At 44.0% G+C, this 27,750-nt stretch overlaps 2 protein-coding genes across 2 annotated transcripts in view; one reads left to right on the forward strand and one right to left on the reverse strand.

The window, feature by feature from the left end:
* Nucleotides 1–27,750, forward strand: part of LOC124409112 (synapsin) — a 96,691-nt gene that overhangs the window by 18,516 nt on the left and 50,425 nt on the right. The window lies entirely within an intron of this gene.
* LOC124409868 (tissue inhibitor of metalloproteinase) lies at nt 744–27,749 on the reverse strand. Its single transcript, XM_046887782.1, has 5 exons — nt 27,608–27,749; nt 8,188–8,314; nt 4,403–4,485; nt 2,803–3,033; nt 744–1,577 (listed from the first exon to the last, which is right to left on the reverse strand). Exons 2-5 carry the CDS (start codon nt 8,312–8,314, stop codon nt 1,356–1,358), a joined length of 663 nt encoding a protein of 220 aa, XP_046743738.1. The 5' UTR covers nt 27,608–27,749; the 3' UTR covers nt 744–1,355.

Here is a 27,750-nt window from a genome sequence, read left to right on the forward strand (position 1 = left end):
TCACGATCTACGTGGCCAAAGGTGGGATGCGAAAGTCCCGATTGCGAAAGAAGTGAAAATTTGGGGAAAAGGGGGACAGGATGATGTGAAACGAAAGTAAAAATGACATTAAAAAAGTGAAAAAAAAACAAACGATACGTGAATACGTATCAAAATGAATTCTACTATTCAAACGAATATAATGAATTAGGTAAAATTGATAGCAACGCGAAAGAGCCATACATCACGATATATCATGTATTATAAACTGTGCGACATACAGGGTAGGCCAAAATAAAACGGTACCGATATAAAACGTGAATAAAATTCAAACGTGCCGACCGATTTTGAAAAACTTTTTTTTTCTCGAAAGTAGAAAAACAAACCTTTGATTTCGCGTTTGAAAATCTGGTATCACTCTTTATTCATTGTTGAAATACAAGCTCTTGAAAACCAGGTTTGGAAAAAGTCGGTCCCATTTTTTCTTGCCCACCCTGTATATAGCTGTGTAGGTATATCGTAATTCTAAATCTAAATTAAAATTATTATTAGATATGTAAACATATAAATGTGAAGGCAATAATTTAACGTTACTCAATATACAATAAGCTTGTGAAATATTTACAACACGTATATATAGCAATATATAATAGGTATATATATATATATATATATATATATATATATATATATATATATATACCGCGCGGGTTAAAACGCGTTTACACGATAAACACGAAAGAGTTTGACCCCCGTTAGTTTTCCTCTTTACGTGTTCAAATTGACGAGAATCTATTGATCGCGTATGATTATTATCTGACCGTGTTCTCCATACCGTCGCTTCGTCGTTTGCATATCCATCCTCCGCATCCCAAATACTCTGACTCTAGGTAAGTGCAGTAGTGCCCAATCAGTACAATTCAAGCCCAGAAAAGACTCCGTCATTGATCGTCGCGTCGCGTCAATTACCTGCAGCCTGGCTTGGGCAGCTGATTCTGAGCCTGAGTCTTAATAAAATCCGATAACATCGCAGCTACTCCGAGTCGGTAATCTCTTTCATTCGATATATTCGTCGTACAAATAAAAGTAAAGAGAGAACAAAAAAATAAAAATAAAATAAATAAATAAACGAGCCTGCACGGGTATAAGATCCGGATTACCTCCTGGGAACGGAAGCATGTCCAACGTCCATCCTTGCATACCGGTTTTAACGTTGATTCGAAGATTCATGGATGAAACACAGTCGGTTTAATGCCGGCGCGGTGGGTGAATAAATACGTATGCGTTAGTTCTTAGTTAAAATATTTATACTTAAAAATGAAAGAACCGCGTGTTTTGCGGACGCATTGTCGTAGCTCGTGCTTGACGATCGGGGATCAGGGCTCCCTCGCCCACTGTTCTTCTCTCTTACGCTGGTGCTCCTTGATGCAGTTCTTGTAGGCGACCGACGGGAACCAGGAACATCCGGCTGCCCCCTTCATGCACAGTCCGTGCTTCTCCTGGCAGTCCTGAGGACCAGGGTTGCTTTCCCACAGGCATCGTTTTCTCGCGCTGTTAGCCAGGGCGGCACCCTTGTTGTACCAGGGCGTGTATTGAATCTGAAACATTCGGAATTCAATCTCCACGTGACATTGATCCTCTACGCAGACCGCGTGATATACGTCTGAGTCACGAGGCTTGCAGCTTTTATAGATCGAACGATCGAAAGCCGGACTGAAAACGACGCTGCATTTCGACATTCCACCTCTGAATTCTATTACCTGTCGAGTGATCGACGTACGCATGAGGAGCAAAAAGTCGATGAAAAGAATAACACCGGTATTAAAACGCTGAAGAAAATGAGGTAGAAACTGAGTCACTTGTTTGACAGGCGTTACGTTTCGGGTTCGACAATACGAAGTTCACCGTTAAAGAGGAAATTGGAGAACTCGGTAAGGACTCGTGACACGATTTCGAAGGGTTTGTCGAAGTTAATTAAAATTGTCATTTCCATTCCGGGAAATCGATTACGTATCTACGGTAACGCGTATAGATAGTATTATGTACACTGTGCAGAGACGCGGGGTTAAATTGGACTGTATTCGCGTCAAGTCTCCGATTCCATCAATAATTCCTGCCGGATTTCTGGAGCCATGCGGGCTTCCGGGTGTTCAGAGTAACTGGGAAAACGGCTAGGCGAGCCAGGAGGCATGCCAAGAGGAATGAGAGACATTCGAGATGCGACGAAGTCGGGCTCTCAGCTAAGCGAACAAACGGAGGGCTTCCGTTCAGTTGCACCGATCTACCGAACCCTGCAAAAAAATATCCAGCCCGAAGACTTTTTTATTTGCCCTTCTATCACTCGTAGCAAATTGCAGGATCCTGTAATTTTGGTCTTAGTAACGGTAGTTGAATTCGCGCATAGCTCCCCCCCCCCTCCCCCCCCCTCATTTCACAAAATCGAATTTAGTTAACGGCCCTTGATTCTCGGCGGAGACTGTATTCTGCACAGAATTATTGCGGTTATATGTTCAGTCCGTTGGACAGCTCTTAGAGCTGACAGAATGGGGGACCAATTGAGCAAGCTATATCTGAAGATGCTGGAACTGGATCTCGCTGTACGTTGAACTAACTTTCGCGTATTTACCCATGTCTCGACGAGTGGTTCAACGACTCTGACTCTCGAGACATTCAAATGTGACGATAAAGCATTGTTTACATATCACATAAAAACTGCGGCCAAACGACGACTAGGACTAGCTTTTTTTCGGAGAATGGAATGGAGATCGGACTTCGTTCCGATTGGGTTTATCGAAGATGCCCGTTAACATCAAAGGAACTTACGCTGCAGACGCAATTGCGATGGTAAAGCATCCTGAATCCCTTTCGTTGCCTGGGTGAAACCTTCGGCCACGGCATGTTGAGTCCACAGAGATTGAACCTCGGCTTTCCATCGCTAACGTGACCGCTGATAACGTACGTCAATCCCCGTTGTAGAGATACTCCGCACATTCCATCGCTGGATGCAGTGTACAGCAGGTTATCCTTCAAAGCGCGCTCAGCATCGGGACTCAGCTGTAAAGAGAAGTGAATGAGGTCTCAGTGCCACCATCGTTGTTGGGAATAAAAACTTATCGCTCGATTCGCCGAGAATTTTCTCAATGAAATAAATTCCCGCCATTTTTCAAGCCGAATGAATTTTTTTTTTTTTTTTTTTTTTATTTATTTTGCCCTGCGTTGAAATTTTTAGCGCACCATCAATTGGCAGAGACGATTCTGGTTTTTTTCGCTTTGTAACTGATACGCACGAAAACTTTCCGATCGAACTTCAGCGCAGAAGTTTAACTCGGCGAGAGGGCGGCTGAATTTCGAGGAGGCGTTTGATGGGTGTTATATTGATTACGTCCGGTGCAGAAGGGAGCGAAATTGCCGAGCTGTAGCTCAGCACTAATAGTTCACCCGATGCGAAACCTCAAACATCCGTCGATCCGTCGATCAGTATCGTCGACCCGAATCGCGCTTGCCCGACGGTTCGACGGATGAGAATCGAAACTAACGTCCCCTAGAATTTCCAGACGCAAATTCGCGAGCTTCGACCTTTTGTAGAATTAACCAGTTGAAATAAATCTTGAGCTTCGAGTGAGTATATAGAATAAATACTGACTTTGCTCAAAGGTATACCAAATCGATCCAAATTATAGATAAAAAAATGGCTTGTTCGTTGGTGGATTTTTTTTATACCCGGAATTTAGGAAGTTGGCATTTGTGACGTTAATATGACGATGAATTTTTAGGAAAAAACGTTAATTCGCAAGTTAAAAAGATTGCGTAAAATTTGGCGAAACGTTATATTTTCGAAAACCAACTGAAACATATTTTCGAAACTGAGTATCTTCAAAGTTATTCCGGAGTTACGAAATAGTGTTTCTTTTTTTTAATCTCAATGCCTCGTTACGTTAATTTCGAAAGAAATGAAACGTTCTTTAAATTTTCAATCCCATCGTTAGGTCTTACTATTAGCGAAGAACTGCAAATTGCCAGTGATGTAAAGCCGATTAGTGAGTGGGTGAAATAGTAAACACATAAAACTGTAATACCGGAGAATTCAGAGATCCTAGATGCAGTTTTATCCAGAGATCGTAGAGGCGGAGCGCGGCGTAATCGGTCCCTGGCATATAAACCGCATGCAGTCGTAATCGTAAACGACGAGTGGAAGATTGCACGGCTTTGCGGTCAGCGCGAGCTGCACCTATACATACACGAGTACTAGACATCTAATGAATTTTCGCATTTGCGGTGATGCAACCCGCGCCGACACTCCTGTCGTGCAATAATCTTGGCTTTGTCCGAGATTTTCTCGCGGTGGTTCAACGCCCGATAAACGTTCCGCTTGCGGAAGAAAATGCGCTGATGGAAAATCGACGAGAGTATTATATCGACTTACCTTAAACTTTTTGTGGATCTTCACTCTGTAGGCGGTCTCGTAACTGTCACCTGGGATGTGCTTCATTACTCTGGCAAGAATAACTGGAAAATATAGTTTGAATTAGAAAGAGTGTAAGAAATGATTTAAAAAAAGTTTTTGTAATCCGAAACTTGGATCCGAAATACGTGACTTACGTACGTTGAGCGCCGAAATTTTTTTCTTATTATTATTATTACGGTTTTAAATTAGATCCCGAGGTTTATCGGCGTCGATTTCGTAACCCGCCATCCTTGAGAATTATATTTAGAGGTCAGTCAGTGTTCGGTTGTGCTACTGTAGCGTATTGCGAGTAACCGGGTCATCGCGATTCGAGCAAAGCGATATAATAATAGGCAACATAATAATAATAATAATACGAGGCTGTGCAGGACGTGTTATACAACGCGAGTATGGCGCAAACGTGTTTCGGTGTCCAGAATATGTCCGAATCACCGAGGAGACTTGAGCAGATCTGTTAACGTTAGTATCACAGCTGGAAGTTCAAGTCCCGTAAGCGCCAGTTTGGCCCATTAATATCTTATTTGTCGTTATAGCCGCAGCTCTGCCATGGTGATAATAATTTATGGGCAATGGGCGAACGACTAGGCAAGTAATTCACGACCGCTTCAATAAAAAGTCAATAAAAACTGCATCGCTTACACGGGAATTGGATATAAATATCACGCACTTTCAACAGGGGATATATTTGCTCGTTCTAGGTTCTAGGATGAGTTTCTCGTTCCTGACATTCATCCCGTCGCACGGAGAGCGCGTGCCGCTTTTGAAAAATTTGCGAATTATGCTTATCCTCAGCGGCTATAGTATATATAGCTACACCTACGTGAGAATTTTTTCCACACGCACTATCGGAGAAAGTGAAGAATGTGTGCCGGAGAAGGAACGGGTACGACCTGTCTAACGCATTGCGGATCAGCGATCATTCTCTCGAGGGGCTCTTATTGCCTCAGATGCAATCTTTCTCTCCCCAAGCCTCCGCTACCCCTGGAGAAACTTCTTCCAATCTCGCAGCCTCTCCTCTCGCGGAAGGAAGCAATATTTGATGAAGCTCTCGGCACCCCGGTAACAAACCCTTCCGCTCTGAAATCGAGGCCCACGAACCTCGACGGGCTTAGCGAACTCCGCGAAGTTTGATTGACTTTGCGGGAGAAAATACTCAGGAATTTCACCGGCTCTTAGAATCACGCCGTTGTACGTATAATCTGTAGTCATGCCTCAGGAAATAGCATCGCACGTTCAGAAAACAAAACTACGATCATTCTGAAGTACCTATGCCAAGAGCGAAGCTTTGACGAATCCAGACGTATAGTAGATACCATGTATAACTTAGATCATATCTTCCTACACTTTTGTCATTTTTCATATTTATGAGTGGAATGATGAGGCTCCCCATAGGCAAGATTAAACGTCGGCTGGGGATCGATCGCGATACTCTACAGGTCATCCAAGAATTAGCTGGAATTCCGGTAAAAAAGAAAATCGCAACCTTACAGTCCAACGAGTCAAATGGTTTTCTATAATTTCCGGAAAGGTTTCGTGTCTCTTGGTGCCAGGAGCTGGAAATCGCGATTCGTCAAGAGGTCTCAGAAAATTCATTGTTTCTTTGCAGGGCGGAAATACAATAAGCGTGTTTAGATCTTATTTGCAGTATCGTGTAGGGAAGGCTGCCCTTCACTGCAAAATATCGTCACCTCGGGTTTCTATCGGAGATTCACCGGTTCTGTTCCATCTTGGAAGGTAAAAAATGAAATGGCGAGGCAACGACGCTGCGGATCGTTCGATTAATTGGAGGATATATAGCCGAGCCGCGAGCGTGTCTCGAATAACGAAGCGCAAACATCGGCTGTAGCTGATCCGAAGGTATGGATGGGCTGCTTGCTTTCTTACCCTTCGGCTGACGCACGATTTACGAATGGCTCTGCGTTGTAATTGCAACCTACAACGTGACTTCTGAACCCGACCTTCGACTCTTCTCTTCTCCTCGTTTCTCTCCACTCGTGAATAAAGCATATTTCACACTCGATACAGCCAGTTGCCAAGTGCACGCGGGTGGCTCGAGTATCGAAGTCCTTGTTGCGCCGCGAGTCCTGCAAATAACTTTTCTCTCCTCTCCTCTCCTCTCCTAGCCTAGACGACAACCCTCCGTGAAAATATCTCGCAAAGAAAGCAAATGCTGCGGAGGAAAAGCTGCGAAGAGAACGACGATAAACTTCCCCGCCCTAAAGCTCGAGAAGTAAAGGGGGCAGCAAAAGACTTCCGCCTTCTATTTTTGAATCCTTTATTCTACAAGGAGCAATGGTTCCATTACCGAGATCAATTAGCTCAGCGTAGCAACTTTACTTCGCCACCGATCCCAGCTTCTCCCCACTTTTTCCACCACTCATCCATGCCAAAGAGCTCCAGCTTCAGACGATATAAACAATCCCTACCTGCGAGTCACTCTTTGCGGTTACTTTATACTTTGCCTCGACTGCCAGTTAACTTCATTCAACTTGAGAATTTCGAAAAGGTTCGATTTATAACCTCGCGGGATACCTGGCTGGATTTTCTTTTCCGCATAACTTTTCACCACCGCTCAACGAGCAGCTCAATGTCCAAACTTTCCTCGCGTAGATTCTTTTGATTAATTACGAAAACAGATTGAGAATTGTCGACGACACCGCATAGACTATTCGAGGAATTTCGTATCGATTAACAGAGAGCCGTTCTGTGGGTATACACATTTATCCATCTACCCCATCGATTCGAACCCCTTTCCGTGACAAACTGAACGGTCCAAGGGACAGCGACAATTAACCCTGGAACTCGAAGCGGAAATACGTAGATATATACACACGTACGTATAATTTGACGTAAATCAATGTCATTCGGAAGTTCCCTCTTTGCATAGGATGAATTTCCGCCGTATGAGTAGGCGTCTGATTCATCCGATGTTTTCTTGGATGGATTCGAATCGGCGCAGGTTGCTCCAATCGTTCGATCGTTATTCAACGAAATTAGTGTACCACAGGTTAATAAAGCGAGTGATCCTCTTACGGATTGATCTAAATTTCGTTTCACCAGTCGTCGAGGTGCATGCTGCAGATACGCGATACCGGATGTCGTTTTGAAATAGGTCGTCAATATGCTTCACATCGAAACGCGACTTACACCCCGTTGGTGTGACGTCCAAATATCTCGTCGATGATCTACGGTTATTCAACTCCTAAACACTTGATCGTTGTAAACTCTCTTCGTCCTTTCACCTTCGCGAGAATGAAATAAATTATCGGCATGCCTTGAATAAATATTTTAACTAAATTATCACCCCGCCAGCATCCAGTCTCGCGAAATTATATATTCCAAGTTACGAAGAATTTTCGATTCAGGTTGTATCTTAATCGCTCCGTTTTACTTCGCCACTTACTATTTTATTTCTCTCATCGCGTCGTTGGAACATTTTCCGAATACTGGAATTCGAACCCGATTAAAATCTCGTTAGTATAAATTACTACGTCTGCTACTGTGTTACGTAAATTCAGACATCTGCGACTTTTTAAAAGCAATAAAAATAATGCCAACGAATTTCAATCGCTATATCTGTATTAGCGGATATAATACAAGCACACCGAACCGAAGCTTGTTAAAGGACGCATCGGGAATCAACCACCCCTGCAATCAATGGTTGATTAAATTTCTCGCGGCAGCTGTTTCCACCTTCATTATACGCACTTTACAAGGAACTGCGGAGTGTCAGATATACGTACCGAATTCATCCCGGCAGAAATGCGTTTGAGGATGTGAATACTGGCAGCTGCATGCTTCCACTCTCAGAGATGGCGAAAGCGCTATCGCCAAGAAGGCAAGGAGACCCCAACTGATCGTCCACCTCATCTGAAATTCAAAAGAAAAAAAAACTGTCGGTCTATGCGAGAAACCCAGTGTGAATACAAAGAGCGCAATATTCCTAAGTGGAGAAAAAACAAAAAAAAAGTAAATAAATGAAAAATTTGTCCCGGGGGTCTTGGCAATTCGCTTGAATTGCCGCCCTCGAGGTATAACAAGTCGGGATATGGGAAATTTCGCCATACCTCGGGCTGATTTTTCCGAAAGGGGTTAGAGTTCAGGTGTTCTTCGGGGCGGGAAACGTTTTCGAATTTCACACGACGGGTTATTGACCTCGTTTAAACGGCTCGTGAACCTTGTCTGCAGCCTGAATATTTAAAAGGCCACTTTACATTTCAGCCCGGCTCCCGGAGCCGCCTAGCCGGTGCTCCTCCTCGTCTCGGAGAAGTTTCGGATCCCGAATCGACGACAACGACGTAACGCGGATGTGTGAACGGATGTAAAGGTATACATGCTGAACTTTCACGCATACGAATCCCGGTTTTAATCACCCTCTAAGACTCGCGATGCCATTTAGTCAAGCGCCAGTCACTGTCTTAACTAATTTTTAATTACGGACCAGGTACGAAAGTTTTCTGCTCGCTTGGCTTGAGCCACAGAAAGATTATTGATGGCTTAAGGACCGCCTCGTAAAACCGAGGTTAATTAACCATGATTGCTTGTATTATTCAAATACGTTATATATACGTATGCATGTAATTATGTATAGGATAAAAGTATCGAAATAGTCACGCGATAATTATGGAATAAAATATCAAACGTACAGCCTGCCGGACGTCATTCACGAAACATGCGATGTTTGAAGAGAAAAATTCTTCGGAATATACGAATACGGTTATATTTTTTAATTACGACTATTTTTATCAACTTTTCCCTATCTTTTCTTCAACTCATGCGCCACGATCATGTACAATAACGCGCTGGTTGCCCTGCTGTAAAAAAAATCCAAACAACATTTTTTTCGTTACTGTTACACCGAAGAAATTTATTCAACGACTTATTGCGTGAAGGAAATCTTTTAGTGGAAACTTTTTAGCAGTTCCGTACCATTCTATATACATATATATAATTTATTTGCATTTCTGCAAAGCTAATTCGCGACACTTAGCGTATCGATAAATCTTAATCCGTGAAACCAGCTTCGCTTAAAAAAATAGGTTAATCCCTACGATGTTGGAATCGATCGGTATTTTGCAATAATTACTATGATCCGCTTGACTGTAAGCTGTTCATATTAGACATTAAGTCCTAGTCTGATTATTATCTAGTATGCAGTCGCAGGACGTACCCCAGCAAGCACACGGAGTCTCGATTTCATCGGCAGTCAAGCTTTCATTACTCGGTACATATACGCTTCGAAAGTTTCTTTGGCGCTGGAATTGCAATGTGGAAAGAACTTAACGCGTGTTCCGTTCATTACACCTTGTGCCAATAATTTATCAGCCGTATAATCAGCCCAAGAGAATCATCCACGTATAACAGATAAATACCGCTTCATCCACGCTGGCTGGATACTTCAAACATCATAATATTATTGGTCAACCCTGATTTTGGCATGTCGTTATTGATCGTTTCATACTTATCGCGACAATCGCTAAGGGTTCAATTCTATATTCGTCTCTCCGACGTTTCACCGCGATAAATTCACTAACTGCGTAGTATATACCTATATATTTACTCGATTGAAGGCAACTCTTCGCTGCTTTTGGAATACCTTCTCCGTCATCGAATATACCTGCACCAATAATTCTGTGGGTATAAAGCTTCGCGCTGGAGACATCGCATCGATCCTTGATCTCGACAAGACGTACCGTATTACATTCCATCTCCATCGATCTCTGCACGCTGGCGTGATAAGGCCGAAGCGAATAAGATTCGACGCCCGACATCCCGAGCATCTCGGAAGCTGCAGGAAGGCTGGCTGCTAATATGTAATTAGGTGTGAATTTATTCGGTCGCGCGGGTCGTGCCTTTTCCAGACGAATAACATTGCTCGAGGGTCTCGGACGTAACGCGTGTCATTTCCTCCGAGCGATTGAAAGAAAGGCTATAAATGTTTATGGCTTCTTCCAGGGGATAAGTAACCATGAATTCGGTATTCGGCCTCCTAGTCCGCGGTTCCCTCGGCTCATCGCTCAGCCGATCCTATTCCATCTCTACCTTCAACCTTTCCCGATTCTAACAGATGGGAAACTCTTGCCTTTGGCGCTGATAAGCTGCCAACGGAAATTCGAGGAGTAAGGTGACAGGCTTTATGGGCTGTGAGCGGCGACGGATTGTTGATTGGAATTACGTATATACCGGGCATGGAAGGAGCTTCGGATAGTGAGGGATAAGCCCCAATTTTTTCAAACCTCGGCTGCAGCCCTTATATCAGGCTAATTCTCAGGCCTGATTGATTCTCGGAATATCGGCTACTCGACCCTAATTCAAGGGAGATCTGTCCGTCCGTTAATCAGACTCTGTTCGCAATTCGCGCTGTTACGTCCTGGAGCGAAAGGCTCGGAGTAAATCTGCGAATAGGATTTTCTAGGAGAATAAAGAGAGCCTATTCACCTGTCGGACGTTTTTCATCCGATGCTCGCAGGCGAGATTCTCTGCAGTGAAGATTACGCAAGTTCGTTAGCGACGGCGTACCGGAATCTTGCGGGTTCTTAAAAGCCCCGTTTAATTGTCAACGAGATTCGGTATCCCAATTTTCAGAACGATAAACCGAATTAAAAAAGCGTGCCGCTTCTCTGCCGGCAATTAGTGCGGTGTGAGTATATCAGCTGGGTGTCAACGAACATATTCTACCAACTAAACGCTCGAATTATTCTCACCGCAACTCTTGCCGAAGAATCCTGCGGCAGTTTTTTTTATTTTTATTTTTTTTTCTATCCGGCTGCTGCAAGATACTTGGAAATTAAATGCATCTGTGAGGAAATATTTATAATTCGATTCCGTCACTCGTCAATATAGTCCTGCAACTAAAGTGCAGCTGAAACGTGATTATAATCGTACAAATCTTAGGCGAGTGAAAATCGATCGAGTGGCTATTTTAATCGCGGAAAATTTCACCTTTGAATGGTGTGAAGTTTGCAGACGGTGAAAACTGTTCAGTGTCAAATCATTGCTGTGAAACGATGAATATTTCATATGTAAATATTGGAAGCTGATGGTAACCTGGATTGGAACTGGTTCGAACAGAGAACTCTCATTAAATGAGTTAATACCATTTTATCAATAAAGACAGTCTGCTTTGATGCTAGTAATCTAGGAGCATAAAGTGATTTTATCCAGCAGAGTTTATATTTTACCGTGGTGGGTTATTATAACGATACTGATCGATAGAAATTGCGTTCCTTTTTCCCATCGATGTATTCAACTGAAAGTTCGAAAATTTCAACGAACAAACAACACGCTACTGAAATTTTTTTCCTCCATTTGACTACCGGAAATGAATTATTGGGCTAGAAAAGCATGCAGTGTGACTCGTTACGAGCTGGTGAAAGCAGTGCCTGACCTATGATCATGATCCCGTGTTGGTGACGAAAAATTATGAGAAACGAATAGAAAACAGAACGGATCAGGCGTGTCAGACGCAATATAATTCGACTCGATAATCTCACGGAAGCTGGTAATCCACTTTAGTTTATCGGCGTCAGCTGGACCGATTCTAAAGATAGTATCGAGTGGTCCCGATGCCCGTGAATAGCACAGGTTTCGAGATAAAAGCAACCACCGGCGTGGTGCGGCTACGAGACGTGGAGAACGCCAACTTGTAACTAACCCGGAACCGCTACCGTCGCGTCGTCGCTTTTCATTGATGTCTCACCCCTCGCCACAGGCCGGTGATAAAATGAAAGGGATTAGAATAGCGGCGAAGAGACGTAGAGGCGAAAGCTGCCGGCGTGCAGGCGTTTTTTATACTAATGGGCTGATCCTCTCGTGCTTGAAGGAAAATATACCTATAGCAGTGAAATATTGCCCACTAATAGATCCAGCGAGACGTTTGTTTTTCCCAAGCTCAATAGAAGGGCTTGGAGATGACGAGGTCTAAATCAGGAAGACGTAAACATTTTCTGTCTCGTTCGTTTTACATGCGTTTTGGAATTTTAGATTGTTTTCTTTTTCTGCTTCTTTTTGCCAACTCGATTGAGTTTTACAACCACAGTAGATCAAGCGGGATGCATTTCAAAACGGGAGATGAATGTTTATCGACTCTTAATACAACGCGTTTGAAGTTTGGACGGACATATTGCCGTCCGGCTACTTGTTGCGGGTGAAAAAAATCTAACGTCGTATAAAAAACGGAATGGAAAAACAAGTTTCAACGACACGCCGCGACTTTTCTTAGACGGTGTTTTCAAACGGAACGATCGCCGCGATCGCCTCGAGATGATGTTGCACATGGGCTACATCCTGGAACGCGGAACAGATCGCTTGGAAATTGAATCCGTATACATTTATGTTATGTATTTACACGTCTGCTTAGAATCGGTAAACTTCTTTCAGGATACATAAATAGGAGGTTGATTTCAAATTTTCTTTTCATTTTCTTTTCACCACTCAAACAGGCGTCGGCAGCTTCACCGCATGGCCTGCATCTTTAGTGTGCATCCAAGCTCAAATGTTATAAAGAAATGGTTTGGCCAAGCGGTAAAATTTTAACTGCCGATATACCGTAACGTCAGCTGGTGTTCCAAATTGAGCCGTTTATATATGTACAGAGTGTAAACACATGATCCAGCGACCTGCGACGATAATTCGGATCAACGCTGCTTTCACTTCTCACGCCCAGAGCTGGTTTTTCGTAAAGTGCCTTTCGAGCGTGGATTAGAAGCGGTATCCACCAAACGCGAGTTCACCACGCCTCTGGGGCACCGAGTTATTGCCGGGTTTACACCGCTGGGGATTTCTTCGAGGTTACCTAGCAGATCACCGAAGTCGAGTAGCGTGGTTTGGTGGTAAGGCACCAAATGCGGGACTGAAGACGTTAGTCATTTTGAGAGGTGAACAGGTGCCCGTCTTGTCGGGGCATTTATGGGTCGTTTTATTTTCAGAAGCGAATTTCACGCTTCTCGAGGGTCTGACCCATAAACGGCCGCCTAAATCACAGGACCTCCTAAGGAGGTTGTTCTCATGAGAATAAGAGAAGAAGAAAAGAAAAAACTCTTCCCATCTTTGTCTGTCGTCGTCGACACCGACGTATAACCGTGGACTTCGTCGTACTTTGCAGATTCGAAAATAAATTTTCGTTTCAGCACCTTTTTGTCTTTGTGTGTATATATGTGAGGGTGGAGGGACGGGACGGGGGGGTTCATTTAATTTCGGCCATCGTTTGTCATCAGAATCTCATTACCGTGGGACAAAATTCGCCGATCGCGTCAAGAGTTTATAAGGGGAATATCTGGCAGGTGCGTCGTCAAACTTGAACTTCCAGATCCTTCCCGGAAATTAATCAGGATTCAATCAATTTTCACTCTATGCCTGCCGTTAATTACGACCGCGGGGAGAAGAAAAAGACGCCAGCAGTTTCGGAATTTCAGGCGGACATCACGCGAGATCCTTGAAATTTCGCTCGAAACTTCCTCGAGAGATCATGAAAACATATAGTGCTAGATAGTCGTGAAACGACGTTTCCACCTGCTCGCGGCGCTCTAAAGCCTTTTTTAAAAAACGCGCATTCCTTCTGCGGAAGACATCAAACGGTTCACCCACTCTATGACGCTGCGCCTGCAGGACTATCGGAAGCATCCCGGAAATGCCTTGTTCACTTCGAGTCAGCCAGCTCCCGCAGGTCTAGCCGGGATCTGAGGAAGTTTGCCAGGCGCTGACTGAAGGTGAATTTTTCCATCCCGAAACACATAGCTGCAGGCGGTGAGGCTGATTCTCCGCCTGTTCCTAGGTTCAGCGGCGATGTCCCTTGGGATCGTTTGATAAAAGAGCTTTTGCCTCCGTCTTTGACGAAGTTTATCTATATTCCCGGATCGGATGTATTTTCTCGACATCGAAGGGCCTGCCTTATGATCCACCTCACTCGATTTCTTCGTCGAAATAAAAACCGCCTGCAGTTGATGGCGCCGGGTGAATTCGCAGACCTCTGCGGAGTTCCGAGGTGGAGTCGAGGAGGTGGGTGGGAACATCATAAATCGCGAATCGGTCGTGATATACTCAAGGCGCAGTCGGTGGTTACGTAGGAACCTTGTACCTTTGTACCTTTGTACCTTTGTACGCGGGTATTATTAAGCATCGAGACCGGGTCGAATCTATCACTTTCAATAAATCTCTCTCCTCTTCTGTCCGCGGTACTTCGTTGCGTTACGTTACGTTACGTTACGCCGCAGCATTACCGAGCTGAACGGCACTCGATCGAACCTTGTAATCATCATTTATTATATACTTATGTTGAATTCGTCTTGGGTAGCTAAGCGGCCTCGTGTTATTACTGATAAAACTTTCTTGTAACCCGTTTCCTTACATTGACAAAAAGCACGCTTCATGACGGTACTATGTCTGTTTTGCGGTGTTCGTGTAGACGTCGTCAGTTATTTTCAACTATACATACGTTATGCGGGAGGTGATGGGTTTACGTATACCTACGAATGAAAAGCCGGGATTCAAAATACTCCGGTATAGATGTACGACGGTAAATCAAGTCCTCGGCTGTGTAGAAACGGGGAATTTATTCTTAGACCGAAAGGGAAAAGAAGAGAAACAGAAGAGGAAAAAGGAGGATAAGATATCGAGGAACAAGAAAAAAGAGGGAAGAAAATCATCTCCATTCTTTCATAGAGAACAACTTTTTTACTTCAAAAGTATAAAGGAAACGAAGAAGTTTCAGTTGACTCTAGTCGCAGCACGTGACGAAGAAGTAATAGAAGGGATACTGCAATGTTGATCACTTGCATAGCTGCAATTGTTCGTTCTCAAAATCCTGACACTCTGCCACGATTTTTGTTCACAACACCCGCGACTCAACTCTCTCAAACTAATTGTACGTAAAGTCTGTACGACCATTCCCATTGCGATGCATATCGAAAGTCGTGGGAAGTTAGTAGTTGGAGAAATACGCGGTTTGGTAATCGGATCCATAATCCGTGGCCACGTCACTCCGACATTTATACTCTGGACATATGCAGCGACCATTTCGACTGCAGCGGTGGTAACGAGCCGTGTAATCAATGGGACATGAGCAATGTATCGCCGGCAGGTTGTCTTCTTGTCGGGTTGTGTTCAGCCAGCCCTGTCAGGGTGTCCGATTGTCCCCGAGGGCTTGTTTCCGACCCGGCATTGTCATTTATTGTGATAACAGTAATTAGGAGTTTGCACAAATCGATATCAACACCGCCGCACTGCACGCAGGGTGCTTTTTCAATTAATTATATCGCACGAAGTGCTTGCCGTGCACGCTTGAAGAAGGTGCGGGTGCAGGGAAACTGCGGATATTGGTTTTTAATCGCCAGCGTCACGGTTTCAAGCCATTAAGCTTAATCGACGAGTGGGTATTTATAATACACCCGAGTACGCAGCTCCGAGTGCTTTGAATCCATAACAATTTCTCGAGTATTGATTGCCGTTGGAACTTTGATTTTATTATTAGTTTTTAGTTTTATAAGTAAAAGTATTTTTGGACTGGTACCGCGAAGCTGAAATCGATACCAAACTGTGCTGGATGTGCTTCACCGGCAGAAGTCGTTGCTGGATAAAAGGAAAGAAGATTGAAAAAAAAAAAAAAAAAAAAAAAAAAACTGACACACCTACAGCCAGCGACACTCGGAAAGTTAAAGGGACTGACTGAGCGTGAGCCGTTCCATTTATCGATGGCCCAAAGAGTGTAATCGATTGTTATCGAGGTCGTCGCTTCGAGTAGGTCGGCAGCCTTTCGTCTCCGCACTTCTCAGCGGCGGCGACGCCCTGCAGACGGAGTTCTCATGACTCGGCGATAATTCAAGGCGATAACATGGCAGAGCCTTGAAGAGGGTGCCCGGACCCCAACTAGGCCCAAAACCCCGATGTCGTTGGAATCTGCAGGAATTACGAACGAATGCAAGGGAGCATCACGTGGCGTCCTGCAGGCTTCACTCTGCATGCCGACAATTTCCTGTATTGAGAACGATGATTGAGCGGCAAAACGGATGCTCATTTATATAAAGTATCATTGATAGCAAGGTTTGCGAGGTAACGAAACAGGGAGAGGAGGAAGTCGTTGATTTCGAAACGAGAATGTCGTCACGGAAAAAACAACTTCGAGAAAGATCGATCGCAATGAATTTCAGCACCGAAATACAACCGGAAGTAAATTAGACCTCGACTGTCGGTGCAGCACGCACCTGATCAGTTTCCTCGCCTAATATGCAGACCGCTGCAACGTCACGAATTCCATCCTGCACGGGGTCAATCAATGCCGAGCTGACCCCAGCCGATGTCCGACGTAAATTGTCTACAGTTCACCGTAAATTACTCGTCACATCCGGTCACAAGACGAGATTTGAGCTCGCGTCCGCACCTACGCGCCTTGAGTTTCACTCGGTTTGCACCGGCAATTTTGTAAGCGAAAAAATGAATTCGCCGATCGTCTCGTCGCCTTAAAAATACCGATGAATCTGCACCGTAGGCGTCGAGTCCAGTGAGTATAATAATTTGCCGCAGCTGACGTGAGAGAAAATTCCCTGTTTTACGCTGGGCGTTCAGAAGTATAATTACGCGAGTTGCGTCCGCTATATATTGACGGTGTAAAATTGAAGCTGTTTTAATCAGAATTTCAGCCCGCAATCAAGGGACGTGTGTACGCCTGGACATCCGACCGCAGTCAAAGCTCAACGTTTCCAATAAAAGCAGCGTGAGTCGGGTTGATCGTTTGATTCTCAACGGTCTCGAATCTGCCGCTATGTTCGACAAAGCGCCCTGTTTTGTGGTTCTAGGAGTGGCGCATACCCCACATTTCCATGTCGCGGTTCGTTCGTGTGTAGAGTTTGCACGTCGCGATTCGTATCCGATGAAAATAGCTGAAGCAGTTTACGCTGGTAAACTTGAATTTTCCAATAAATTCGCAAAAGTATAAAGTTGGTTGGCTACACCTTGAAACGGATTTGAGTTCCAAACAAACGTTCCATCGACCACAAAACTGCGCAGCTTTAGACCCGGGACTCGTTGTGTAAATAAAAGCGGAAAATCAACCGCTTGAACTCACTCGTAAACCCTGCTTTCCGGGTAGGTATTTATTTTCTCTCTCTCAGCTATTCGCTCCCAGGGTGCAGGCTTATTGTTAATCAGGAGCCCATTCGACGTCGGCGTCGAGAGTGATCGTGGCTCCCGGAGAGACCGCAAAAGCTTTTTTATTATTGCCCGAGGTTTCAAGGCGGAGCAGTTGCCTCGTGTGCCAAAGCTTTGCCCACCTGTACACAACGTCTGAACATCGTGAGCACAGCGGTTACGCAGAAGAGTGAGTCGGCCATCGAGTTTGCCCGTAAAATGTGAATTACTACCGTATTGTTTACGCTTTGTAATTTTTACGGTCAGCCGTTCACGCGCCGAACTATAATACCATGAAAACAGGGAGCTTATACTGCCGGGAAATCCGGCAAAATGAAAAGGGCTTTGAAGCCGCCCAGCAGGGTTGAGGTGCGTTACAGGAAGCTTTTGTGCAACGGGAACAGAATTACGCATGTTTTACCTGCGAGGCACTGACGACAAAGCTCCCGGTGCGAGTCACCGATATTTTACTACGTGTAAACGGTAATAAAACGTGCTACAGGGTAGCAGTAATTACATCAAAGGGAGGCAAGAGCGGGGGAGGGGGGCAGAAATTGGCATAAATTACTCCACATCGAGGCTCAAGTGAGCCAATTTTGTAACTCGATTTATCCCAAGCTAGGGTGCTGAGGGTGCATACGTAATGTACTAATGATATCGTCCCTGCGCCGATACGCATATTCCGCAATTTTGCAAGATACGAACAGTTGCGCGTTTCAATGTGCAAAAGTTTCATCCTACAACCATTTCTCTGTCAAGTGATCGGTTGAAGCCGTTGGATATGTGAGGTAAAACTGCGGATATACATATGCCTGTAGTAGATATGTACGTGCTTTCGATTCCGATTCTGAGACTGTCTGCGTGGCTGGTTGACAAATTTCTACTTGCTTGATAAATTGGAACACGAGTGTAACCTTTTCGCCGAATATCCTCCGAGTATTCTAAGCACGCGAGCATGGCGAAATGACGTTTGGCGATTCGGCGCAGAATTTCATACGGAAGGATCGGATCGGGTAAGCTGAATTACGATTGTTGCCGAATGCGATCGGATAGACGGGAGGAATTTCAGATCAGCCAGGCTCGAGCGATCGAGCGTGTAACTCCGCTGCACCCTGATGGTGAGTCGGCGGTACCAGTTGGAAACTGAGATTTGCTCATCCGACGCGTTTCATGCATCATCATGCAAAACGAATTGGTCGAAGCTGATGTCACTCTGCAGACGGGGTCGTAATTCTCTATCCGCTTATCATTGTCGTTTGACAATATGCTGAATCGAATGACAAGTACGCGCCGATCATGATCAGGATCATCCCATGAATAACAAACCCGCTGTTGATGCACCACCTGCGTCGCGGTGAGGATGACGCGATTTCTTACGGAGAACCGTGTTCATCCCATCATCATCCTTCGCTCGGCGATCCCGAAACTTTCCTGAATCACGGTGCGCCTGATGGTTGCATGCAGGCTGCGGGTTTTTCCCGCTTCAAGGGCTCGTGACTGAAATGACAACGCAGCTGGCCGAATACAGTGAATACTTGTGAGTTTCTTAGCGAATCTCGCGACTTTTCGCGGCTGAAGTTTGATGGCTATCAAAAGCGTCCACGTTCTTATCATTTTTTTCTTTTCCACAAAAACCAGGAATCGTGCACGCGAGTTTGTTGCATACGAGATATTTTCTTTGAGACGCTGATTTACCGGCAATAAGCAACGAGTGAGAAGCCCACCACGCACGTTCGTGAGTGAGATAACGCCTCGAGGGAGAAACGAGATGAAGGGTTTGCGCACGCCTTGTAATATAAACGTTAATGCGCGTGATGAACACATCAAGCCTACCTTAGGGTTTGCCGAATTAGCTACGCGCCGTGCAAGGTGTGCCCAATGCGTCACGCCCTACAATTTATTCCGTACTTACTTATATATCCAGGGAAAATATTGTATTTCTTTTTTTACTTTCTTTTCCTCTGGAGAGTGTGCCGTGCGTCTCAGACCCATGGCCATTACGTCTCGTCGCGGACCCTCGGAGCCGGGCGTAAATTCGAGGAATTATTAGAACTCGTGAACGGGGTTCGAACTGCTTCCCGAAACGGTTACGGAATGCCCGTGAAATAACCGTGCGGTAGAAGAGAAAAGCTGTGAGCGAGAGTGAGAGAGAGAGAGAAAACAAAATAAAGCAAAATCTACTGTCGAGTCAGTCTCTTGCCAGTCTAAAATATGGAGGACACCTGCGAACGGGCCTATTTCCATACAAATCGAAAATCTCCGAATGTCAGAACGAGTTTTCTTCGGTCTCAGTCAGCGTTTTCAACCGCCAACGAAATGGGAGAATCAATTGCATCGGTCGAGTCTAGATCAAGGTGCTGAAACACGGCAAGTTTTAAAGAAGATACTTCAACGAACGGTAATGAAAAAACTTGATTTTCCAGAATTCGCTGCGGAGTTTATAATCCTAACAACAGTCAGCATTCGACCTATTTTTCTTCACCTGTTATCGAAAATAGCCGAACTCCTTTCCGCCCGCAAATGGAATAAATTGCGAGAGCGCAGCCCGCCGGCTGCATCGGACTTTTGTAGGTCATGCCAATGAAAGCGGCCCTGCAGAGCCTCGCATGCGTCATCTCGTATCCTCGGAGGGCAAACGGCCAGATCTGTGGCGCAGCATCCGAACGCGGCTCGTGCCGTTTATATTTCTCGTCTTTTTGCGAGTGACTCGAGGATCGCGAGACGCGTATTGTTATTACGACGGTGAATCACCCCATTATGCTTTTCAAATGGTAATGCCATGCAGTTATACAATGCATAAGGTGGAGTTCTTCGTCGGTTTCATATCGCGGTCAGCCCACCTCGGAGATCAAAATCACGTCAAGCACCTTCGTGCGCCCATCGAGAGACCGTCGGCTTTATCTCCTTGCCATTTCGTCAATTCACTTGAATTCGAAGACGCGATCCTTGCAGAGGGCGAGATGCTGCAGGCTGTTTTATTCACCGCCGAATCCCTCATCTCGGAATGAATTCTGCATCCCGTGTCACGCGAATTTATAGCTCGGCATATCACGGATACGTCGTCGATCGTCGGCTCCGACGTTTTTCACAGGCTATTGCTGCTGTGGCTGATCATCGAGTAGCCCGCAAAGTCTGTGCTGTTTATCGCCAAATTTATATCCCAACGGCTCGTATGGTGCCTGATTTTTCCCCCCTCTTTTAATATTTCGCCCTCGTTTCCGGCGCTCGAAGCGTGCTGCTAAACAAAATTCTCGGATCCGGCTCAGCCTGGATCGTGAATCACATTTTGAGCACATTTTTACGCAATTTGTGACGCCGAACGCCACTGATGAGGCCTGTATTTTTCTGTTTCAGGTAAGCCCCGAATTTTCTCACGTCATCTTAAGTCAGCGCGCCCCATAATCCGTAAGTAAATCATAATATAAGAGTTTACCGAATAAGGATGAACAGCGTCGAAGTGCGTGGCGAAGCTGAATTAACGAGACAGAGTCTGCTTGCAAGGCCGCAGCTATTAACCTTAACCCTCGAGTTAAATAACGTAAAATAGAAGAGTATTAAAGCGTCTAAATGGCGGTTGAGCCACGCGTTCTTAGTTGAGCGGTATGCAACTCGTGTTTATATGCTAAATTGAGTGCGCATATCAGAATTGCGCGGAGTATTCGGCTCCTCCTCGTTCTGTACGCGGTGAGACGTGCGCATTTAAACTCGGCGCATTATCACGAGAGTGAAAATTATCGGGGTAATTTTCTAAATTAGAATATAGAATAGACGATACGATTACGCTACGTGAATTTAAATGAAATTCCAATATCGATAAGCACCGTCTAATTCAAATGAGGAAAATTTGAATTTAACCCGAGATACGATCACCTTTGGTTAATTAAGATAGAACTTGCGGCGTGTCTTCAATCAAGGCTGTTCCGCTCTCGGATTGATGCGCAAACAGCGAATTTGTGTACACCGTTGTAGTGTGTAGGTACATCATCCCCGAACGACAAACATCCCGGGGGTGGTGGACGGGATCGGTTGATATACAAATGTTCAATTAACTCAATGAGCATTTGAATATAATGGTCTGTTTACATGGTAAATTGCTCGCGGTGAACGGATGGTTTAGTTCCAGTTTGATTTACACTCTCGTTGCGCCGCGTCCTGAAACCGGATGGCGATCACGCCAAGCTGGATTGAGTCCTAGACGAGGACTAGACCGGGGTCGACAGGTTAATGAGACTTTTTCACTCATAGAGTCCGACGCTCCTCGATAAGCCCGGCTTGCAACGCTGCAAGTCTCTTAAGGGAAATTCGACTCGACGCGTTAGCTTTATACATATATATATATATATATATATATGAAACTTCAGTGAAGCTAGAAACTGAATTCTATTATATACCCTGCAATAACGAAGCCGTGGGTTGGGGTCCACCCTGCAGCACAGGAAATTTCATTAATTAATTTCTCGCCGACGTGAATTCCGCTTTCTACACACTTCAAATTTCGATGCCGATGTGGGTAGTTATAAAGCTTATTTACTCAAGTACAAGCTTGAGTACATATAGCTTACATATAATCACTGCGTACTGCAGGTTGAAATTTTGCCACGCACAAAGTTTATCCTTGCACTTGCTGTAGTCAATGCAGTATAAAAGCTATAAAAATGTGAATTATTACGCGATTGAGGGTAAATAGAAGAAGCCCGCGAGAATCAGTTTGTGCAAATACCTGAAGAGTTTCGATTATTTTTAGAGAAGTGACGAAAGTCGGCAACGTTTTCAAACTCATATTAATTGTCAGTCCATTTTTCAGAAAAATCACCCGATTATCGTAATTTTTTTTCAAGTTAACTATACATATTTTACTGTAAAATATGGCGATGTTTCCGTTCAGGTTGATCTAGTTATCAAGAATCGTCGATGATCAAAAAACTAAGCTAAAAATTTCGTGGCAACATTCCTCTCGTTCCTTTTTTCTGAAAAGTAACACTCAAACTGACAAAAGAATCACAAGCTTATCCTTAGGAAATACCTGCAGCACAGCCAGCCGGGGGATAGTTTGAAAAATTCTTTTATACACACCTTCCTATACCTAGGATAATCTCTGCAGTACTTGAGGAACGTCGTTAACACCGCCTAGTCAGCAATATTCAATGCAGAGGATATCAAAGCTGATGATGCGGCTCCTTAGTCTTTCGTCAGGCTTAAGCGGGTAACCCAATAGACCTGAGTGTGTTATTCGAGGTCTAGGTATACGATGCTGATGCAGATGAGCGAGAGATGTGGGGAGGGAGAAAGTCTTGTACTATATATATATATATATATATATATACGCCTGCACGTACAGCAGTGCAACTCGAGCTTATTACGCTGTTTGCAATTACTTGTGCGCAAAAAGGACAAACTATGTTTCGCGTCTGATATTTCTTCTTCAACTTCATGTCTATATGAAATTGCTAACATTGAGTTTAACTGGACAATGCATACTGAGAAATAGGGAGTTCAGTAAATTCATAACGTTTCACGATTTGGATTTCTTCAGATTGATCTTTGAGGAAATGATGTACATTGGACCATCCAGCGATCGAAATTCAGGCGCAGATTTCTTCCTGCATGGGCTTGTATAACGGAAATTGGTTTTCAGAGCGTGAATTAGCAGAGCCACAGTGATTGCAGCTTGTATAAGAGAGTATCGTGGCGGGTCTGCAGATTGCGCAAGATATTCGCACGCCGCGCTCTAGCCGCCGTATTGAGTTTCATGAGCTATCGATATACTCTCCGATAATTTGATATTTGTTACAAAGCAAGTTTCTCGAGTTGTTATACGATGATAAGTTATACGCTGCAAGCATGGCGGAAACTAATCTGCAGGCTTCGTCTGCTCGCCGAAAGTCATTCCAAAGGTTCTGAACGAGAATAAATTGAACTTTAAAAAAAAAAGTTTCTAAGTTCAGGAAAACCAGCCTTTAAACTAAAGCTCGTCCATCAGTATTTTTACTGCAAGTAATTTTATCAATCGAGTCCCGCAAAATAAATACCAGAAAAACGCAAATCGTGCAATAATATCTGAAAAAATCGAATTAAAAGTAACAACGAGAATTCCTTAGTGGTTTTAAGCGGGCTCGTAAAGGCCTGAAACTCGTCCCTGGCTTGATGTATGACGTAGAAAGAAAGACCGGCAGCTTAGTTTCGTTTGTTATTTTAAACATTACTCCGGTATTTGCATAGTCGTTTAATCCGCTTGACTATACCGCTTATTGAAATCTACTATACATATGTATACATATATGTATGTAAATATTCATGTATCCCATCCACACGTGGTACATACCCTAGGATAGCGATTTTTATCCTCAAATTAATGGCTTCACACCTCGCCCGAGAGTGCAAGGGATCAATTACCGTTGATTGGCTATTCGACGTACTACGTCGCGGCGTCGGCGTGTCGGTGTCACTTTTGATTATTATAAGCTGACGAGATTAAATTCATTTGCATACGTGTATTAATTAACTTCGGCTTATCTCGGCCATACACCGTAGAGATAAGCAAACTTACAATCTTTCCATCCCGGCTAACGTCTACCCACCGACACTTCTCCCCATAGGTGGCAATGCAATTCGCGATAATTTCTCGCGGTTTTCGCCTGCATATCCGGCGGATATAAAAAATAATTATTTTCCCTTGAGCCCGCACTCTGCGAGCTGATAATTTTCAGTCAACCACTGCACTGCCATTATATTCATATATATGTGTATATTGTATATATTAATAGCGGTACTAATTACGAAGGTTTGATTGCTTCTTTTGTTGCATTAGCACCGTCATATACACCATGTATCACATACGTATGTATTTACGAGCATTAGCTCGGCGCATCGCTAATTAACGAAACTCTATAATCCAGACAATGCGACGTAGATAATTCATGCTTGTACCGCCGCAAAAATTACAATCAAATTTCATTGTTCTCGGCTGATTGTATAATTTTTTCAAAATAGTGTAAAGCACACGGATACTTCAAGGCCCGTTAAATTTTCACGGGTGGTTTCATCCCTCACCCCGAACCGAACAATTTTCTACGAACGTTAAAAAAAAAAGTTCGTTGTGTTATAGCTGGCAATGTTTTGACATGTGCGAAATTATGCACCCTCCAACAAAACAATGGCTCGCCACATATTGAAATTCTCACGGTCGTACAGTCATCCGAGTAAAGTTATTAATTATTTCAGTGAGCGGTGTTCCGTCGTTGAAGCTCGTTTTAGGCCCAGATTCAAATCCCTGACGTCAACCGGCTCTATATCCACGTGTAATTTTAGCATCTTTGACAGCGATGTTATACCCATATAGGTAGGTACATACCAGCTTCGATACCGGTAATAAACGCTAGGAATTTTATAGGGACGATCCTCCCTCATGAAAAGCGAGTAAAAAGATAAAAAAGGGTAAATTCCCTATAACCAACAACAGCATAGGTACCTGCATCCAGTGCGCAATCAGTTTTCCACTGCAGTGTATAGAAATGGTGCATGAAAAAGGGAGGGAAAAAAATACGCGAACCGCGATAAAAATCACGGCTCCGGCAAGAATAGTGCCAATGAACCTTTTGCCATGCCACACATATATAGTTACCGGCACTTATACGTTGCTGCATTTTCACGTTGATGTAGCTATGCACTCATGCATGTATATACTGGTATACTGTATTTATACGAAACGTAACCGTGTCAGCACGTAACGCCGGTTTCGCGTTACCGTAAAGGCGACTCCCATCATGCACCCATGCAGCGCACTGGACATGCATAATACCGAGATACATGGGCCTCCGTTTCGCCTGAATCGCGACGGTGTGTTAATATAAAAAATCCACGTTCCTGGGCATTTTCGCTTGTATAACCTATCAGCTGAGTCAGCGGTGATCAGCCTGATCGCAACTTATCGGTAACAACTGTCAAATAAAATTCCGTCGTAGCTTTCAAAATTTTTACACTGCGATGGATACGAGAAATAAGTCTCAAACTTTGTTACGGGGAAAATTGGAGAGGCGAAACAAGGCGGGGATCAAGATTAGGGACCGATAAAATTCTTACCGTGAATTTTGATGCAGTTATAGAATTATGCGGAACACTGCGATACTGACGTTGCGGTGCATTTCTACAGACTTTTCTAAGTCTCTCGGTAATATAATTAAATTGGAACATTTCGGTGCACGAATTACGTACCGGAATTTTTTTAACATCACAATTCATTATCATCATCGTTATCCGCATATCGATTTGTGCAGATATTATGTATATAATATTTTTCAAACATTCATCGCTTCGCAATTCACCGAGCTTAATGAAAGGCTTCGTTATCACTTTCGACAAAGAGCAAAAAAAAGTAAAAAAAAAAAAAGAATTAACGACCAAATTTCAGCTGTGAATCTCGCAAAGATAATAATTGGCTTCGCGCGTTAGTTTCGTTCCGATTGGCAATTGCGGATTAATATACACACACACACACACACACATCGAATGGCGAAAATCGTGGAAGTGGTAGTTATGTCGTTTGAAAATTTGATTAATCGGTGGACTAGAGCGTCGAAAGCGTTACCAAATTTAACTAATAAAAATTACCTGAATCTCCTAAAATATCAGCGTCCGTTTAATTTATGCTACGGAATAAAAGCAAAGGAAAAAATTTAAAGGAAAAAAGAAACAAAATTAAAAAAAAATCTTCCAGTTCGCAAGGATGAAAATATCGCTTGGCTTAGGCGAGCGGAAACTCTGCTAATTCAATCATCCGTTCAATTAATCAATCAATCGGAAGTCAACCACGAGTACAGTTTCCTTGAGGCAGTAGCTAACGAAGACGAGATCTCTCGGTTTGATCGTTAGGCTTAACGGTGGACCTGCGTTATCCGCACTTTAGATTCGGGCGAATTATTCCTAGGCACATAGCTAGACAGGGGTCTGTGTACTACGGCTGTTGGGAACAGCGGACAATGAAACGTTGCGGGGATCCGGGATCCTCCGGATGGCCCGTTCGCCTCTGGTATTACGGTCGTGATTATGCAATAATTACAACCCTCGTCAGCGATGGCAGCCGGATAGCGACGGAGATCGCCTCTGTGGATGAAGACGCATGACGGGGTTTGTGCAGCATCGGCGTAACGCACGTCTATCTCGGTTCCTCGGGCGTTTCTCTAGGCTTCGGGTGTTCGTCCGGAGGCATAAGGGAGCTGGAATGCCGCGCGAGGACGAGGATGCTTGGATATTAATTAACACCCCTGAAACTGAATAATATATCCAGCGGTTCTCAATCGGGGTGATAAGCACCGACTTGCCGTTCATCGACCTCCCGGTCGACCGAGCGTTATTGCTCCTCTAATTACCAGCTCCAGTGTATAAGGTGCGACTGTATTTCCTTTTTCACTTTTCACGATGTCGTATTCAGTCTGGGTATGGAATGGCAGATGGGAATGCCATGCCGGTCGGTAGTCAAGGCACGCTCACTACATTCCTCCGTCTATTTATTGTACTATTTTCTAACGCCACGTGCAGATGGGTCAGTCCTAATTTTGACAGAGTTTACCCATCGCCGTTGTGTGCGGGCAATATGAAGGTGTGAATTGTGAAAAAAATTCAATCACAATTGTGACATGCTTCTTATTCTCGTTTTAACTTTGCCTCGAAAAGTTGAGCAGCGAGGATATGAGTTATTTTTTCAAAATTGAATTGGGAAATGATTTGGACGTAAGCTATCTGGCCCGTGTACTCGATGTTTCCATGAATTTCTTTCCATGGATCACGTAAATCGGTAGGTTTTCAAATAGAAATGAGAATGGTAAAAATTTGAAAATCTTAAAGAAAATAACTCTCCATCTATGACACATATTTTTCACTTATTCTATATTTTCAATATCTGAATGTTGTCAAAAATATTCAGAATCTGATTTCGTACGTTTTAGTTTACCCTAAATTTTTTTAAACGGATGAAAAATCATTCGTCAAGTAACAAAGTGTGACGGATTTAAAATGTTTAATCGTTAAACGAATATACGAGGTACTCACGATAGAAATGACTAATGTCCCGTCAAAGTTTTATTGCACGAAAATAACAGTTGGCACAAAACTCGGATCAAGTCGTCCGTGAATGTCAGACTGATGAACTTGAACGACAATGAGAAGACCGCGACGGTCACAGCTTAACTGAA

Source organism: Diprion similis, chromosome 8 (assembly GCF_021155765.1).
Source record: "Diprion similis isolate iyDipSimi1 chromosome 8, iyDipSimi1.1, whole genome shotgun sequence".
Classification (NCBI taxonomy): domain Eukaryota; kingdom Metazoa; phylum Arthropoda; class Insecta; order Hymenoptera; family Diprionidae; genus Diprion; species Diprion similis.

What these genes read in the sequence shown, in the direction of transcription:
- LOC124409868 (XM_046887782.1), bottom strand. Translation starts at nt 8,314, where the DNA reads ATGAGGTGGACGATCAGTTGGGGTCTCCTTGCCTTCTTGGCGATAGCG. An exon ending in AGATCCACAAAAAGTTTAAG is followed by an intron (nt 3,034 to 4,402) that starts GTAAGTCGATAT and finishes TTCTCTTTACAG; the next exon opens with CTGAGTCCCGATGCTGAGCG. An exon ending in ATCGCAATTGCGTCTGCAGC is followed by an intron (nt 1,578 to 2,802) that starts GTAAGTTCCTTT and finishes CGAATGTTTCAG; the next exon opens with ATTCAATACACGCCCTGGTA.